This window comes from Fomitopsis serialis (genome assembly GCF_022376445.1).
Source record: "Fomitopsis serialis strain Sig1Antser10 chromosome Unknown B0H18scaffold_11, whole genome shotgun sequence".
In the NCBI taxonomy this organism is placed as follows: Eukaryota; Fungi; Basidiomycota; class Agaricomycetes; order Polyporales; family Fomitopsidaceae; genus Fomitopsis; species Fomitopsis serialis.
The window spans coordinates 40,957-55,915 of NW_025954971.1; the positions used below are offsets into that span (position 1 = coordinate 40,957).

At 56.5% G+C, this 14,959-nt stretch overlaps 6 protein-coding genes across 6 annotated transcripts; 2 read left to right on the forward strand and 4 right to left on the reverse strand.

The window, feature by feature from the left end:
• Positions 1 to 8: 8 nt before the first annotated feature.
• On the forward strand, positions 9 to 2,198 carry B0H18DRAFT_986894 (cytochrome P450; the record flags this gene model as incomplete). The annotated part of the gene is made up of 8 exons (XM_048044808.1): positions 9 to 132; positions 230 to 234; positions 691 to 726; positions 747 to 831; positions 952 to 1,306; positions 1,362 to 1,757; positions 1,822 to 1,921; positions 1,981 to 2,198. 8 exons carry the CDS (start codon positions 9 to 11, stop codon positions 2,050 to 2,052), a joined length of 1,173 nt encoding a protein of 390 aa, XP_047897054.1. The 3' UTR covers positions 2,053 to 2,198.
• Positions 2,199 to 2,831: 633 nt separating this feature from the next.
• B0H18DRAFT_952343 (dihydroceramide delta(4)-desaturase) lies at positions 2,832 to 4,083 on the reverse strand (the record flags this gene model as incomplete). The annotated part of the gene is made up of 5 exons (XM_048042097.1): positions 2,832 to 3,101; positions 3,149 to 3,428; positions 3,483 to 3,595; positions 3,646 to 3,924; positions 3,976 to 4,083. 5 exons carry the CDS (start codon positions 4,081 to 4,083, stop codon positions 2,832 to 2,834), a joined length of 1,050 nt encoding a protein of 349 aa, XP_047897055.1.
• Positions 4,084 to 4,905: 822 nt separating this feature from the next.
• On the forward strand, positions 4,906 to 7,344 carry B0H18DRAFT_49605 (uncharacterized protein). Its single transcript, XM_048038305.1, has 5 exons — positions 4,906 to 5,669; positions 5,725 to 6,292; positions 6,347 to 6,477; positions 6,530 to 7,066; positions 7,123 to 7,344. Exons 1-5 carry the CDS (start codon positions 4,993 to 4,995, stop codon positions 7,169 to 7,171), a joined length of 1,962 nt encoding a protein of 653 aa, XP_047897056.1. The 5' UTR covers positions 4,906 to 4,992; the 3' UTR covers positions 7,172 to 7,344.
• Positions 7,345 to 8,872: 1,528 nt separating this feature from the next.
• Positions 8,873 to 9,517, reverse strand: B0H18DRAFT_986903 (uncharacterized protein). The gene is made up of 2 exons (XM_048044809.1): positions 9,106 to 9,517; positions 8,873 to 9,049 (listed from the first exon to the last, which is right to left on the reverse strand). The coding sequence occupies exon 1, from the start codon at positions 9,353 to 9,355 to the stop codon at positions 9,131 to 9,133; it is 225 nt and encodes a 74-aa protein (XP_047897057.1). The 5' UTR covers positions 9,356 to 9,517; the 3' UTR covers positions 8,873 to 9,049; positions 9,106 to 9,130.
• A 2,802-nt stretch (positions 9,518 to 12,319) lies between these two features.
• On the reverse strand, positions 12,320 to 13,145 carry B0H18DRAFT_986909 (uncharacterized protein). The gene is made up of 4 exons (XM_048044810.1): positions 13,064 to 13,145; positions 12,625 to 12,990; positions 12,507 to 12,569; positions 12,320 to 12,436 (listed from the first exon to the last, which is right to left on the reverse strand). The coding sequence occupies exon 2, from the start codon at positions 12,937 to 12,939 to the stop codon at positions 12,646 to 12,648; it is 294 nt and encodes a 97-aa protein (XP_047897058.1). The 5' UTR covers positions 12,940 to 12,990; positions 13,064 to 13,145; the 3' UTR covers positions 12,320 to 12,436; positions 12,507 to 12,569; positions 12,625 to 12,645.
• B0H18DRAFT_986915 (uncharacterized protein) lies at positions 13,089 to 14,089 on the reverse strand. The gene is made up of 5 exons (XM_048044811.1): positions 14,039 to 14,089; positions 13,606 to 13,746; positions 13,457 to 13,549; positions 13,299 to 13,400; positions 13,089 to 13,234 (listed from the first exon to the last, which is right to left on the reverse strand). Exons 2-5 carry the CDS (start codon positions 13,668 to 13,670, stop codon positions 13,132 to 13,134), a joined length of 363 nt encoding a protein of 120 aa, XP_047897059.1. The 5' UTR covers positions 13,671 to 13,746; positions 14,039 to 14,089; the 3' UTR covers positions 13,089 to 13,131.
• Between the last annotated feature and the right edge of the window lie 870 nt (positions 14,090 to 14,959).

Sequence of the window (14,959 nt, forward strand, 5' to 3'; positions counted from 1 at the left end):
CGACGCCCATGTCGTCCATCCTCCTGGAAGGACTGACCAGCCTGCCCGTCGCGGCGTGGGCTGGTATCGCCGTCGCCGCTGTTCTCCTCGTGCACTTTGTGCCGTTCATTGTCGACCCTACCGGATCCGCTCGTATCCTGGGCCTTTCCTCGCGAAGATCTCGGACGCGTGGATAGGATGGGTAGCGGCGCAGGGGCACCGCTCAGAGGTCGTTCATGACCTGCACCAGAACAGGTGAGTAGTGCTTGTAGTGCTTTCGTGACGGGCAGTTGTGTGTCCCTGACACATTCCATTTTTGGTGGCTTTGTCAGCGCTCGACGATCCTATGCCCTGTTCTTCGACAGGAGGTCGCGCTGTGATCATTTGATGAGTACAGAATGGTGATGACGCACCGAGAGCCCTGTGTACCGTATGGCGATCATCACAGAGTAACTAACTCTCGACAGGGACGTTCGTCGGATCTCGCCCAACCACGTCTCCATCAGCGATCCCGACGCGCTGCAGGTCGTCTACGGGCACGGGAACGGCACGCTCAAGTCACCTTCTACGATGCCTTCGTATCGATCCAACGCGGGCTCTTCAACACCCGCTCGCGCCCCGAGCACGCGCGGAAGCGCAAGATCGTCTCGCACATCTTCTCGCAGAAGAATGTGCTCGAGTTGAGCCCTACACGCGGATGCACATCTCAAGCTGATCAGGCAGTGGGACCGCCTCTACGACCTCGCTGTGAAGGCGGCGCGGGCGAGGAAGGCGAGGGCTGGCAGGGCCGTGACGGCCGTCTCTGGCTCGACAGTCTTCCGTGGTACAACTACCTCGCGTTCGACATCATCGGTACGTGGACGTTTCATGCGCCGTGCTTCTACCCGAGTGAATCCAGGTGACCTGCCTTTGGTGCACCCTTCGGTATGCTCGACGCGTGTGCCGACGCGGCGCCGGTCGCCACCTCGCAAGAGAAGGCGATGGCGTCCTACGGAGACAACAACTCGCCCGAGATCACGTACTTCCCCGCCGTACAGATCCTGAACGACCGTGGCGAGTACTCCGCGTCCCTCGGCGTCCTCCCCCCGCACTGGCGCCCGTTCGTGAAGCTCATCCCGTGGTACCGCAAGGGCAACGAGGCCGTGCAGCGTCTGGCTGGCATCGCTATCGCGCAGGTGGCCAAACGACTGACGACGCCGACGGACCGGTCAGATCTGCTTGGCAAGCTTCAGGAGGGCAAGGACGACGAGGGCAACCCTATGAGCCGGGAGGAGCTCACCGCCGAGGCGCTCACTCAGCTCATCGCCGGCTCCGACACCACATCCAAGTAAGCTACTTCATCGGTACCATGGATTCGCCGAGGCTGACGCACCTTCGCTCAGCTCGTCCTGTGCAATCACCTATCACCTCGCCGCGAACCCCCTTGTGCAACAGAAGCTCCAGCACGAGCTTGATGAGGCGCTCGGCAGCGATGACGATCCCGTCTCGACGTTCGAGCAGGTCAAGCGCCTGCCGTATCTCGAGGCGGTCATCAACGAGGCCCTCCGTATCCACTCTACCTCTGGTATTGGTCTCCCGCGCGTTGTCCCTGAGGGTGGCATGACTGTCTTGGGCCAGTACTTCCCGGAGGGCACCGTCCTGTCTGTCCCGACGTATACGATCCACCGCAACACGGAGGTATGGGGCAAGGATGTCGATGCGTTCCGCCCCGAGCGTTGGTTCGAGCAGGACGAGAAGGCAATCCAGAAGACGTTCAATCCGTTCTCTTTCGGACCTAGGTGGGTTTCCGTATGCTTTATTTCGAAGAATTTGGCACTGATGCGGGAATGGCATCGTGTGCAGAAGCTGCGTCGGGCGTAACTTGGCCAGCATGGAGCTGCTCGTTATCATCTCGTCCATCTTGCGCCGGTACCACTTCGTCCTGGAGGACCCGGAAATGAAGGTGCGTTTGGCGTGTAGAGCAGCTGACTAGCAGTACACTGATGCACGCTGCCTTCCCAGCTCGACACCAAGGAGGGATTCCTGCGAAAGCCCGTTCAGTGCAGGGTCGGTATCAGGCGCAGGAGTGCGTGATGGGAGATTCAAGATGGTGGTTGCGCATACGTACTGTTTTCCCCTCCTCTTGTCCGACACGGTACATTTGTAAGATATTACGTGTGGTATAGCACTGCAGTAATGTGAGCGCATATCTGAGTATCCAATGATCTTTGATTCTTTGATGTGCTTGACTGCGTCGTGAACGCGTGAACTATCGAACGGCCGGGGACAGTCAGGGCGTCGGGGGTCGTCGTGGCTCGAAGTCAAGAATAAATGCCCATTTACTGGGCGGCCAGGTAGCATATATCTCGTGCACACGCATTGGCAGGTCTCAAGGTATGGCGGCGTGACTCGCGTTATAATGAGAGCGAATGAAGTTGGCCTGCCAATCGAAGTCGATCGTACATACATCGTCGCCCGATATGGCACTGGTATCACTTAGACAGAGAGTATCAGGGTCCTGGAGCTACAGGCCGCAATCGAGGTATCTGCAAGCTCATTTCCTCTGTAGATGACACACGGCGTCACAGCGGGGATGATAGAGGTCGGTACGACAGTTTCGGCGGGTACAAAGCATAAGTACACACTGATGCTAGCTATAGACATCGGGCAGGTGAGCATTTCTTGCAAACAGCCTACTTGCGCGCACAAACGACGGAGATATTGTTCTGTGGTGATCCGAATTGATCTATGTATGCTCTGCGCGGAAGCGCGTAGCTCACTTGAAGTTGGCGCAAAGCCAGTCGAAAACGATGATGCACGACTCATAGCAAATGCTATTGACGCACCACAGCATACCAAGGGCTACAGCAGACCTACTGCTTCCCCCCATCCGAACCGCTCCCTTTCCCCTCCACCTGCTTCGCCGTTGCCTTCTCCGCAGCGAGCTTCTCCCTGAAGTCACTCGGCCTCTTGACCCGCGCGAAGATGCCGACCTCGGGATCGCGGATGAAGTTCACGATGATCATGGGCCAGGAGGGATGGGACGGGATCGTGTCGTAGAACTCGTGCGCGAGCTTGCGCAGCGCTGGCAGCCGCGTCCAAGGCACAGAGGGGAAGTCGTGGTGCTCGTTGTGATAGCCGACCTACGGCGGATTAGCTGCCTGAAGCGATGCAACGTAGGCAGACTCACGTTGTATGCAAACCAATTGAGCGGGCCGTAGTATGAGTAAGTCTCCTGCTCGAGCCCATCCCATACGTAGTGCTCCGCGATGAAGTGGCCTGCCAGGGGATGCAGGCTGCCTGCGAAGAAGCTGGAGGCGAGTAGGTAGATCAAAGGGCGGACGCCGCAGGTCTTGACAAGGATGTAGTCAAAGGTAAGCTGAGCGAGCACGTTCCACAGATGCCACTGCGTTAACTGTTGCGTCCGTACGAGACCCGGTCGCAGAGCATAGAAGAAGATTTGGAATGTCCTAGACAATTAGTCAGACCTAGAAACGTAGTACGATTGTTGTGTTCATGCTCACGCGAAGAACACCTTCCCCAGGACGTTGTTGAGACAGATTAATTCGAAGTGGGTTGGGAGGTCCGTGTCTATCCCGTCTTCTCCGAGGTATTTGTGGTGCTCTAGATGGTATCTCTACAAACACGTCATCGACAAGCTCATTAGCACGACGCAGCATAACATACCTTGAATGCAGCTGAGTATGGAACGCCGATGGGCAGGTTCGCAAGCACTGCTAACGCCTTGTTTGCCTTGATACCCTTAAATGCCAGGTTGTGCGTGATCTCGTGTATGGCCAAGAACAAGTTATGGTTGGCCGTTGCACCGATGACGTAGACACAGAGACAAAACAGAGGGGACAACAGTTTCGTGTTCCGCAGCAAGTACGCCGTGATGAGCTGGAGAGAGACCACGCCGACTACCACGTACTTGGTAATGGGTTCGTATCCCATGAGCTTTGTGACCTTGTGCCTGTGTCAATTTCACGATAATGCAGTAATTCCCTGAGAACGTACTTCGGGATGAGCTTTCATTATGGCCATGCGTCGGCTGCGATGAGGCTCCTCGGTCATGATCCACAGGAAGTCGTTGGGATCCTGAGGGGGTGCGACATGCGACACCATTGTCTTTCTCTGTGGGAGACGCCACTGTCGTCCTGCGGGGAGACCTGCCCTCGGAGAGCGACTCGGCGCCACCGAAGTAGCTAAAGTCTAAATGAAGTAAGTTCCCGAGCCTATCAGTCCTGCGCTCGAAGTTCGTACCTACTCCCGCAGCCGCTGCAGCATCATCCTTTGCCAACATAGCTCCGCTACCCTCAGCAAGAGCTCTTCCTCAGGTGTCGCGAACAAGTCGTGAGTGGGATTGCGAAGACCGTGTGCTCGCAGGCGCGCACCTCGCTAACGGGCGCCGCCGCTGATGATGTTTGGCGCTGTTATGCAAAGCCGTCTGATCCTAACACAGCCAAACATAATCCAGACACTGTCTCCGCTTGGTCTCGCCCGTCTGGTCTTCGTCTGGTCACCACTCGACTGGCATAAGACACCAGAGGTTACACACTTGGCGTTGGAAGGACATTGGAGACGAGTACATAATTATTGAATTATCTGATCTGCTTCTTCGGACGGAGAAGGCCAGCGTCACTAGCTAAGTATGAACGCCGGGCTTGACTCCATCAAGTGACTCTATCGCGCAGCAGCAGGTACAACAAGGATAATAGACATCCCGGCAGCTAGAAACTCTGTTCTACTATGAAAGAAAATCTGGAGCAATTGATATCTTAGTGTAGATTGTACCGTGACGAAAACATATGTGACTCCTCCGAGCGTCACGGTGGTAGCTACATACTCTGTTTGTCCATGTTGTCCAAGAGCTTTCGATCCTAACATATGCAAACAACGATCATGGGGATCATCCCGAAAGTGTCTGCGCCATATCGACTTCGACTCTACCAAGTAGGATATTGGTAGAAGCTCTGACCACGGTAGCGTGCGTGATCAAGTCGCTACCGCCTTGCTCTCTGTGCGCTCTACATCATGGACCCGAATGATCCAGGGGGTCTACGCGCGCGTCCTTCGACTAGCGCCCGAAAAACTGGTGGTAGGTCTCACCAGGCGGCACCAGTCGTCAATGCACCAGCGCCAGTGCCGAGCACTACTGCAAGGAAGGAAGGTCGTCCTGGTGTGGCACCCCCGCCTGTACGTATGGCTCCACCAGTAAGGCGTCCGCCTGGGATGGCTACCAAGATAGTGGCACAACCACCCGGACAGCTAGGGCGTCCTCGTGCAGACAGGGCACGACAACCACCAGCTGTAAAGACCACAGCGCGGAAGCAGAGTGCGCCCGCACCGCCGAATCGCGGACAGCCCAATTTATCAGCCGTCGCGCCGGCGCAGGCTCCTGGGCACAGGACGACAAAGACAATTTTGTTGCCCCCTTGGCTAGACGATACCAATGTGTCCCTGGGCAACCGGCGTCGCCGTGATGCAGACGACATTGGTGGGCGGATGGGGCCTCGGATGGGCATCTCCAATGCCCTAATCGGAGGACATCGCCGCGTACAGGCGGGCCCAGCGATGAACCATCCATTCAGGCGTCAAGGTCAACAAGTTCCAGGAAACAACGGCTACTTTATCGGGGAGAATCTGACCGTCCGAGTTACTGGAAGCGACGAAGCGCAAAACGACCGTGACGATGGTGGTGATTATGGAAGGTATGCTAAAGCATGCTCGACCTCAAGTTAGCTTATGAGCAGAATTCCGTTGTAGGTACCGGCCCCAGCAAGCGACGAAGGGTGCACGCAAGCAAGTGAGCAATCCAATCGTCTCGGGCAAGGCCGCGCGTAAGACTGCCGGTGGGGAGGTACCTTCGCATGCCAAGGCCGCTCGAAAGTCCCAGATACTAGTAGAACCCGACGACGTGATCGACATATCCGACTCGGACGACGACGGCATTGACCAACTAGCCAGTGCGCTCGATGCACTAACGCTCGCACCGTCGCGCCTCCAGGAATTCAGGCAGCTCCCGTTCCTTCGGCGTAATCTATGTCAAGGATACAAGCATCACTGTAAGAAAGCAGGTATCAATACTGCTGAAAAGATTCCGCCGACAGGACCGGTCAGTGTCATCTACAGGTACGACTGGGACGATGGCGCAGCATCAGGGAACGAATCAGACCATATCTACGAAGAGTGGCAGGGAAGCATGGTGACATGGTCCTGTCCGCTCTGCCGCTTGCATGGCCACTTCGATACCCGCGAGATGCTCGCATACCATCTTCGACGCGATCACAACGAAGTCAAAGTCTGTGGGACCAGATCAAGAAACGTGAGGTCAGTACGTCCTGCAGCTGTTTTCATCCCGACCGAAACATTCTCATGTATGACTAAGGGCACAACCTGGCAAGTTGTGCTCACAATTCCCGACGCAGAGGATGATTCGAGAAGCTCGGTCGATGAGGGTCACAGCACTGACTCGGATGATGCGAGTGATGTCCCGCAAGCCGTCGCAACTCCGGAAAGGTACGCGTGTTGCCACTACAGTGAACATGCCAAGTTGCTTATGGCGCGACAGTCTGTCTCCGTCTCCCGTCCCAATGTCCCCCATAGTCGCACCTCAGCCACAGGTCCAGGAAGCGGACGAACAACTCGCGCCACAACTTCCCATACCTCCTGAGGTCGTTGACGAAGTTCCTCCAGCGCGGCCGCTCTCGCCCATGCTCATCCCAAAAAAAGCGTTTCGCGCTCCATCCCCAACGCCGTCCACCAGCGCACAAGCAACCACGCGGACGCGTTCAACGACCGGCCTTCCACGGAGACACCACACGGTATCTACGAGGGGCTCCCTGCCTGCCCGCTACCCCTCGCCTCCGCCTCGCTCCGAACCTCTCGGCCCCGCAGCGCAGTACCCGTACATACCGGAAGGCGACTACTCGTGCCGCCCTGGCGGCCCGAAGGTATATGATCTGCTGAACACGATGCCGCTCGAGCAGTATGGTGTCCTCTCGTGGATGATTGTGGATAGGGAGGAGGAGCTGTTCGAGCTCGACGATGTCCGGGACGAGGACAAGGTGATGATGGCGCTGTGGAACCGCTGGATCATGTTGAACCGGTGAGTCGTACATTCGGCCATAGACGTCGGACTGTCCGTCTGAGTGGGCTGGTCAGGCCCGACTTCATCTTCAAGGGCTATTCAAGGGCGTCCTTGCGTTCGTAGACGAGCACTGGCGGATGATCCACCGTGCGGCGGGTTGGGGGGCTTTACGGGCGTTTCTCCTCGTACGTATGTTCACCGTCGTGCGTTCCAGTTAAGCTGATCATATATACCACGAGTGAAGATGCTCGTGGCGAACAAATTCTTGACTGCTGCCGAGGTCGTCAAGGTCTTGAAACATTATGAAGCCTACACGGGGATGGATCATTGGTACAAGAACACTCCATCGGAGGAGCCGGATTGACCAGATACTGTGGTCATCCGCTCATCAGCAGTCTCACATCTAGCGTGTCAATCTCTACAATTGCATTGAGCCGGTACATCTCTAAGAGTCCGTGGTCAGTAGTCTTTACACTTCGGCTTTCCCTGGATCAAGAACATCATTCTCCCATCGCTGGACGCGCACCAGGCATCTCATCTTGCTCTGCCTCTTCACGCGATAAATAACGCCGCTGCTGTGCGGCACTAGGGCACTAATCTGCTCATTATCTTCCAGAATGTGGAGACAATAGACCGAGGGCGAGTCGGGTGCCGGTGAGCGGTCTGGGAGTGCTGCGCGAATGCGATACTGTTTGCGAGCACTTTGTTGCACACGGTCCCATCCGTCTTCGCGTTCTTGCACATAAAGTGTCCGCTGGGGTCCACGACGTAGTACGAGATATCCGCCCCGGTTGAGTATATTCTATGCAGGTACGGTGTAAGCAGTACCAGCAGTACCAGCGCACGGGATTGGACTCACGACTGCACCAGAGGTGTCACTACCAGCTCCGGCAACCAGGCCGGGTGTACCAGGTCGTGACGTATGAACGGCTCATCGTAGTCACTGCGACCCGTTCAGTACGGAGTCTGATCAGTTGGGATGCCAAAGAGCTCACTTACAGTCGGCCCATCACTTGCGGGGCATGCTCGGCGTTCGGGCTATCCGGCTCGCCGCCATAAGCCTTCGGGTGACGACTCGGGAGGCAAGGGATCAGGACGCAAATGCGAGCACGCACAAAGCGTCTGGCGTGGCGATAACATACGCTCGCTGAGACTATCACCCAGTCGCGATGAGCTGAAGTGGGTCATGCAGAGAAGTGCGGCATGCGACCCACACCGTTTCCGCCGGCGAGGCAACACTGGCGTGGTCTTGGACGACGATATTGGATACATGATGATGAGCTTGCTGGAGGCGGGTGGGAGAGAACGTTGAATGTTGAACGTGGGACACTGACCGCAATATGCAGTGTACTTTGTAGTCGGCGTCAGAGTGCCAACGCCCGGACACCACCGAGTGCCATCATGTCACGGTCAACGGTTCCCTACCTGAGAGCTCGATCGTAGCGCAGATAGAGACGATAGCCATCCACGCAATGAGTACACTGTAGCGAAACCAGAAACCTGTTTAGTTCGTTTGAGAACCCTCCGGACTGCAATATCAATGTCGCGTTAGCAAGTACCATTGAGTATGCCTGTATGTAAGGTGCTATAACACGATCTGAGCATGGTGAGCTAGCCGCCCCTTTCCCGCAAGGACCATTCTGACAGCGTGAGAGCTGTACTGTTACTTAGACCGTAGGCGCGGCGATCCTTCGCGTATGTAGATACGGAGTCGACCACTTGGATACTAAGCGTCACACAGCACGGCGTATACAGCTCGGCGCTCGGCGCTCAGCGCTTCGAGATGGCACTCAGACAGAGAACTCCTCAACTTCGGGCAGATTTCGCAAATAGGGTCCCACCCATACGCAAAGTAATAGCGTACAACTAGATAATGTAGTATCGCTGCGTAAGTCATATCGTCCTAGAGGGGCGCCAGACACGAGAGGAGCTCACACAGAAGGAGGACGTCTTCAACCGCGTATTAAATGACGACCGACGATGCATATACAACATATACATCTGTGCAAGTCGATCAGTACGGACCGCACTGGACCAACGCTTCACAATTAACTCACGGAACGAACACAGACACACGCGCGCTCAGCCAAGCGAGCACCTCCCCTCATTCTTGTGCCTCTCCAAACTGTCCCGCCTCGAGAACCAATCCCCACAGCCCTCGCACTGGACCTGGAACAGCTGCAGGTGCACCGTCGCGACGTGCTTGGCCAGCTGAAGCACGTCTTTGACGTCCTTCCCGCACCTGTCAGTGGGACTCCCGTCCTTATTCTTGCCTTCGTCGACCCAGTCGCAGACGAGCTTGCCCATGCGGTTCCTCTGGAGCTGGTGGAAGTATTCGAGATGGCGCTGCAAGTTCACCCCGGCTTCGAGTGCGACTGGGGCGAGGTTGGGGCACCGTCCACCGAAAAAGCAGATGATGGGCGCGGCTGTGTTCGCCGCGACGGGCAATTCGCTGTATGCCGGGGAGTGTGTAGGTTCGATGATGCGACGGCAGGAGTCACGAGGTACTCACGTCACGGCAGGTGGATGGCCGAAGGGAGCTTGCTCATCCAAACGAGGATACGTCTGTGCTGGGGCGTGTTGCGCATTCATATATTGAGTCATCTGCCACGGCCTATATGCCGAGAGCCATTAACGGGATGCTGTCTCTGATTATGAAGGACTATAGCTACGTACTGCGGTTGTTCTGCCGGCAGGCCGCTGATGAAGTGCGGGTCAGTCGTCGCCGGAACGACTGGCATGTAACCAGCAGTGTTTGCGTACGTCGCCCTGTGAAGCGCACATCAGCGTAAGGACACCTAGCTGTCAGGCAATGGAGCATTCACCCGTCAGCACCACCGCCCGGTACAGAGCCAGTGTATGAAGTCGTACTCGACGACGCATCATCCATGTAAAATAGTCGCGAACAAGGACAGCTGAAAGCGATAGCTTGGTTGTAGGTACAGTCGTATTCCCATGCCTCGATGCTGTTATGGTTCGGGCAAGACATGTTGGGATGGGTTGGGGGAGTTCTGTGAGGCCTCGACCCACGAGAGGTCCGCCGTAATGCCCGTCGAGCTGAGCAGGGTCTGCGCGCACCCAGCGAGCCCGGGAACCGTGAGTAAGTAAGGGGAGAGAGGACTTGAAAGCGTACCTCTGTATACGAGCCCGGGGAGGTAGCGTCAGCCGTGGGCGGAGAATACGAGCAATATAAAGGAACCGGAAGACAAACATGAGGTCGGAAGATGAGTGTATTCGAGTAGGACCCCGCCGCGGGCAACGCACTTGTATTTGGATTCGATCTTGGTGTGGCCATAAACCTACCAGATGCGTGCGCTGTCCGATATGCGGCCATACATATGTTCCGAACACCTCACGTATGTAGTGGATATTGGGGTTCTCCGCACACTGATGCGAGGAGGGGCTTGCTCAAAGATGTCTCGAAAGGCATCGATACTCGAGCTGACCCGGCGTCCGCGAGGACACATCGTCGTGTGAGAAGGCGACCTGCATCTTGAGCCTAGAAACCTGTTTACACTCAAGGCGAGAAGAGGTTGTTATGGTCGTGTGTTTTCCGGGGATGCCCATCCAAAGACACAAGGGTCGTGAAAGCTAGTGGGGAGGAGAGAGGTCTTATCGGGGGCGGTGAGCCACGACTCAGTCTCCGTGACAGCGCCGAGCGGGCGCCAGTTACCACATAATAGTAGGGGATACCTGGGGGAACGCAGTGCATGGCCACGAACACCGCGGCCGCAAATGCGCTCACCGTCTTCCGTGTGCGTCAGCGAGGCTTATCTACGACAGTTGGTGAACAGAAGTTCGCGGCGAGTGGTTCCCAGAATAAGTACATAACTGAGCAGAACTGAGGACGTAAATATGATGGAGGCTACTCAGAGGAACCAGCTGGGAACGGTCGAGCATCGGTCGAGAGATGGATCTGATCAATTTCGGTCGGACGCGCGCCCACAAAGCGCCACTATAGCTTAATTATGTCCGGCTCCTCCTTCTCTTTCATGCATTCATGTTCGGCGACAATGATGGACTCAGGACTCAGCCCCCCCTTCCCAACCCCCCATTTCGTCTCCATCCAATGCCCCAGATGTTGGGGGTGTGCGGTGGGTGCGAGCCCCTTCTATCGGATGCGTAAGAGATCACTGTTATCCGGCCTTCTATCACAACGATTGTACGTGCATTGCACTGGCATTCATCATTACAACTACAGTGTTTACACCGCCTTCCTCTTCTAAATACTTCCGATGGATGCAGCACGCCCGAATGCGGCGACGCTGATCAGGTTGAGTTGTAAGTCGGCTCCTTTGCAGCACCGGCCTGAGACTTCGATTGGCGCTGCACCGGATCTGATCAGGATAGCGTTGTACGAATCGCTGCAGTATCGAACAGTGCACCTTGGTTCGTGCCTTGGAGAGGTGAACCTCATTCTTGTGCCGTGTGAGAGCGTCCGTCCGACCGAATTCCTTTTGGCACGTGGAGCAGACATCGGGCAGATCGTGGCTCGCGGCGGAGACGGCAGACGGTGCTGGAGCAGAGATGACCGCAGGATTAGAGTCGCTCTCCCGCTTCGCTGCCACACCTCATTGCCTCCCAAGTAGACGTCTCGGCACCACAACACGAGACGGAAGGAGCAGAACGCAAGTCTACGAAGCAAGTACTTGACAGAACTCAAACTGCACCCTGGCGTCGGCGAACACGGTCAACCAGGAGGTTTACGCGCGATGCCCCGGCCGGGTCGAGCGAGCTGTGCATAGCAGGGGTTGATTTGGGTGGAGTTGCAGCTTCTACGTCATGAGTATGTCCACCTGCGGAAGGTGGAGAATATCCGCACCGTGTCGGACACGCCGGCAGTTGGAATGGCGGTGAGAGCTAATCGACAGTCTCGACGACAGATCGCACTTATCACCATCGATAGTAGGGGCCGAGGCCCCAGGCACGACGACACCAGGGGTTGAGGACATCTGGGAGAGCGAGCCTTTGTCGGTGAGTGACTGCTGTAACATGGATCTATGCCACGGCCGGTCAGTTTGTTATGATAGCAGTCGTGGCTGATTGGTTTGCGAACAGCACAATGTCGTAGCAATCGCAACTTGCATTCGCTGATTGGTGCCGGCGATGTTCCGTCTGCACCGGGGCTGCAGAGCATAATGGGTTCTGTCAAGGTTCTGTCCTCGAGTCCAAGTTCCGACTCCCCGCAATTATTTACGTGACCGCACGCTGGTTCTCGCCTACCTGTGTAACTGCTATCCAGAGATCTCTCGGAAGTCGCAACAGTCGCGCGTGAGCGAATGCGTCCTCCGCACCAGGCAGAGGTGCGCGGGCCTCGAATTCCCAATTGATCGAGATACAATCGTCGAGACGGTATCTTCCGCCCCTGCGGAAAGTGATAATGTACAACTGGATAATGTAACATCACTGCGTAAGTCATTTCGTCCGGGAGGGAGCGCCAGATACGACAGGAGCTCACATAGAGGGAGGGCTTCTTCACCCACGTATTACACAGCGGTCTTGAATGACACGTACATATCTTGGACATCTGGGCGAACCGATCAGTACGGTCCGCGCGGGGCCAGCGCTTCACGTTTAACTCACGAATACGCGCGCGCTCAACCAAGCGAGCACCTCCCCTCATTCTTGTGCCTCTCCAAACTGTCCCGCCTCGAGAACCACTCCCCACATCCCTCGCATTGGACCTGGAGCAGCCGCAAATGCACCGTGGCGACGTGCTTCGCCAGCTGGAACTCGTCCTTGACGTCCTTCCCGCACCTGCCAGTTCCGGGCCCGTCCTTATCCTTGCTTGCATCGACCCAGTCGCAGACGAGGTTGTCCGCGCGGTCTCTTGTGAACTCATGGAACGCTTCGAGGTGGCGCCTAACCCCGGCGACCTTCTGGAGGAGCATGTCTGCGGTGAGGTGGGGGCACGGTCCGCCGAAGAAGCAGATGATGGGCGCAGCATCAGGCGTGGTTGCAGCATCAGGCGTGGCTGCAGCATCGGGCGTGGCTGCATTTGTCGCGGCGGGCAGGACGGGCAGTTGGCTGTATGCCAGGGGGTGAGTAGGTTCGATGATGCGACGGCAGGAGTTACGAGGTACTCACGTCGCGACAGGTGGATGGCCGAAGGGAGCTTGCGCGTACACATCGGAGGAGGCCTGCACTGGGGCGTGTTGCACATTCGCCTTTTGAGTCACGTGTGGTCTATATACCAAATGAATCAGAGGCGGTCAGAGCGTTAGGTCGTGCAACGGCAAGAGGCACTCACGTCATGGCGAATGTGTGGCCAAAGAGAGACGGCCCGTACTCATGTGGAGGGTACGTCTGTGTTGGGGCGTATTGCGCATTCGCATTTTTAGTGATGTACGGCCTGGATGCCGAGAGCCATTAACAGGATGCTGTCTCCGATTCTGACGGACTACGTACTGAGATTGTTCTGCCGGCAGGCTGCTGATGAGGCGCGGGTCAATCGTCGCAGGGACGGCTGGCATGTCACCAGCAGCGTTTGCGTACGGCGTCCTGTGAAGCGCACATCAGCGTAAGGACACCTAGCTGTCAGGCAATGGAGCATTCACCCGTCAGCGCTACCGCCCGGTACAGAGCCAGTGTATGAAGTCGTATTCGACGACGCAACATCCATGTCAAGTAGTAGCAAACAAGGACAGCTGATAGCGATAGCTTGTTTGTAGATACAGTCGTGTTTCCATTCCTCGATGCTGTGATGGATCGGGCAAGACATGTTGGGATAGGTTGGGAGAGTTGTCATAGAGCGACCAGAGCGACGAGGATGAGCAGCGCATTATATGCAAATCTGAGCGCACTCACGAAGTGGACACCCACGTCCGTATGTGTTGAGCCAGGCCAGCCCACCCTCCACGACGGGGGGAGGTGGGTTCCCTCGCAGTGGACTTCGACCGGACATGGGCTGGGTGGTCCAACCACGAAGGGTGCAACGGAGAGCGCCGAGTCGGCTTCTGGTGGAGGATAGGAAAGTATGTTGCGACACACGTGAAACAATTGGCCCGCTCATGAGGGAGGGTCGGTGGTGGAGGTGGTCCATGGCTAGCGATCACGGAAGCGTACACGCCGTCCGTCATGAGCGGGTATGATACGGAGACCTTCTTCAGATCCGTCAAGCGGCATCGGCCCACCAGGATCCGAATGAGGAGGAGGAGGTGGTGATGGTGGTGGTGGTGGGTCGACCAAACACGGGCACATGAAGAGGAAGACACGCCAGCTGTGGACGCGTCTCTTGGGACTTGTCGTCGGCCAGGCGCGGTGGGCAGTCACACGGTCCACGACGGCGACCTTGCGCAAGCAAGAGCTGTAAGAGAGAGAGGAGACCGCATGGAGAACCGGTGGGCTGCAGGTTGCTCACTGACAAAAGGCAGAAGAGGTGGACCCAACCGGGTCATCCCGTTGAACAGACGACGTACACACGTCCACTCTAACACACCTCCGATGCGCCTGCACAGATGACAGCGAGCTGAGTCTTTAGTAGCGGCGGATGATGGGCTCGAAGCAAGCTAAAACAGCCTGCGTTCCATCTATGTAGCTGAGTGAGTTGTGCAAGCATACATAGATCTCCGAGTCAAGACTCACCGTTGCTCAATTCGCCCGGTCGCCGCGGAGGCTGAGCGTGCCACCGTCACGTGCAGATTGATAGCACTTAGACGCGCCGAAACCGTCGTTGGATAGCACGTACCCTGATCCTTTCGAGCTTACACCAGTCCTGGCCTCTTGGACATGCTGCTGCACCAATCTACGAGTCTAGATGGTAGATATAATCTTCAGGCTTTGCGCTAGCCATCCTCACGGATGCTTTAGGTACTTCTGACTGTTCAATCATCTAGGTAACGGCACACATTCCTTTTCAGATGGCTTCGGGACGGTCTGGGACATATGGCAGGGGAAAGGAAGAGAAGAGCT

What these genes read in the sequence shown, in the direction of transcription:
- B0H18DRAFT_986915 (XM_048044811.1), bottom strand. Translation starts at nt 13,670, where the DNA reads ATGGATGTTGCGTCGTCGAATACGACTTCATACACTGGCTCTGTACCG. An exon ending in CCGGGCGGTAGCGCTGACGG is followed by an intron (nt 13,550 to 13,605) that starts GTGAATGCTCCA and finishes TGCGCTTCACAG; the next exon opens with GACGCCGTACGCAAACGCTG. An exon ending in CTGCCGGCAGAACAATCTCA is followed by an intron (nt 13,401 to 13,456) that starts GTACGTAGTCCG and finishes CTCGGCATCCAG; the next exon opens with GCCGTACATCACTAAAAATG.
- B0H18DRAFT_986909 (XM_048044810.1), bottom strand. Translation starts at nt 12,939, where the DNA reads ATGCTCCTCCAGAAGGTCGCCGGGGTTAGGCGCCACCTCGAAGCGTTC.
- B0H18DRAFT_49605 (XM_048038305.1), top strand. Translation starts at nt 4,993, where the DNA reads ATGGACCCGAATGATCCAGGGGGTCTACGCGCGCGTCCTTCGACTAGC. An exon ending in GATGGTGGTGATTATGGAAG is followed by an intron (nt 5,670 to 5,724) that starts GTATGCTAAAGC and finishes ATTCCGTTGTAG; the next exon opens with GTACCGGCCCCAGCAAGCGA. An exon ending in CGCTGGATCATGTTGAACCG is followed by an intron (nt 7,067 to 7,122) that starts GTGAGTCGTACA and finishes TGGGCTGGTCAG; the next exon opens with GCCCGACTTCATCTTCAAGG.
- B0H18DRAFT_986903 (XM_048044809.1), bottom strand. Translation starts at nt 9,355, where the DNA reads ATGGGCAAGCTCGTCTGCGACTGGGTCGACGAAGGCAAGAATAAGGAC.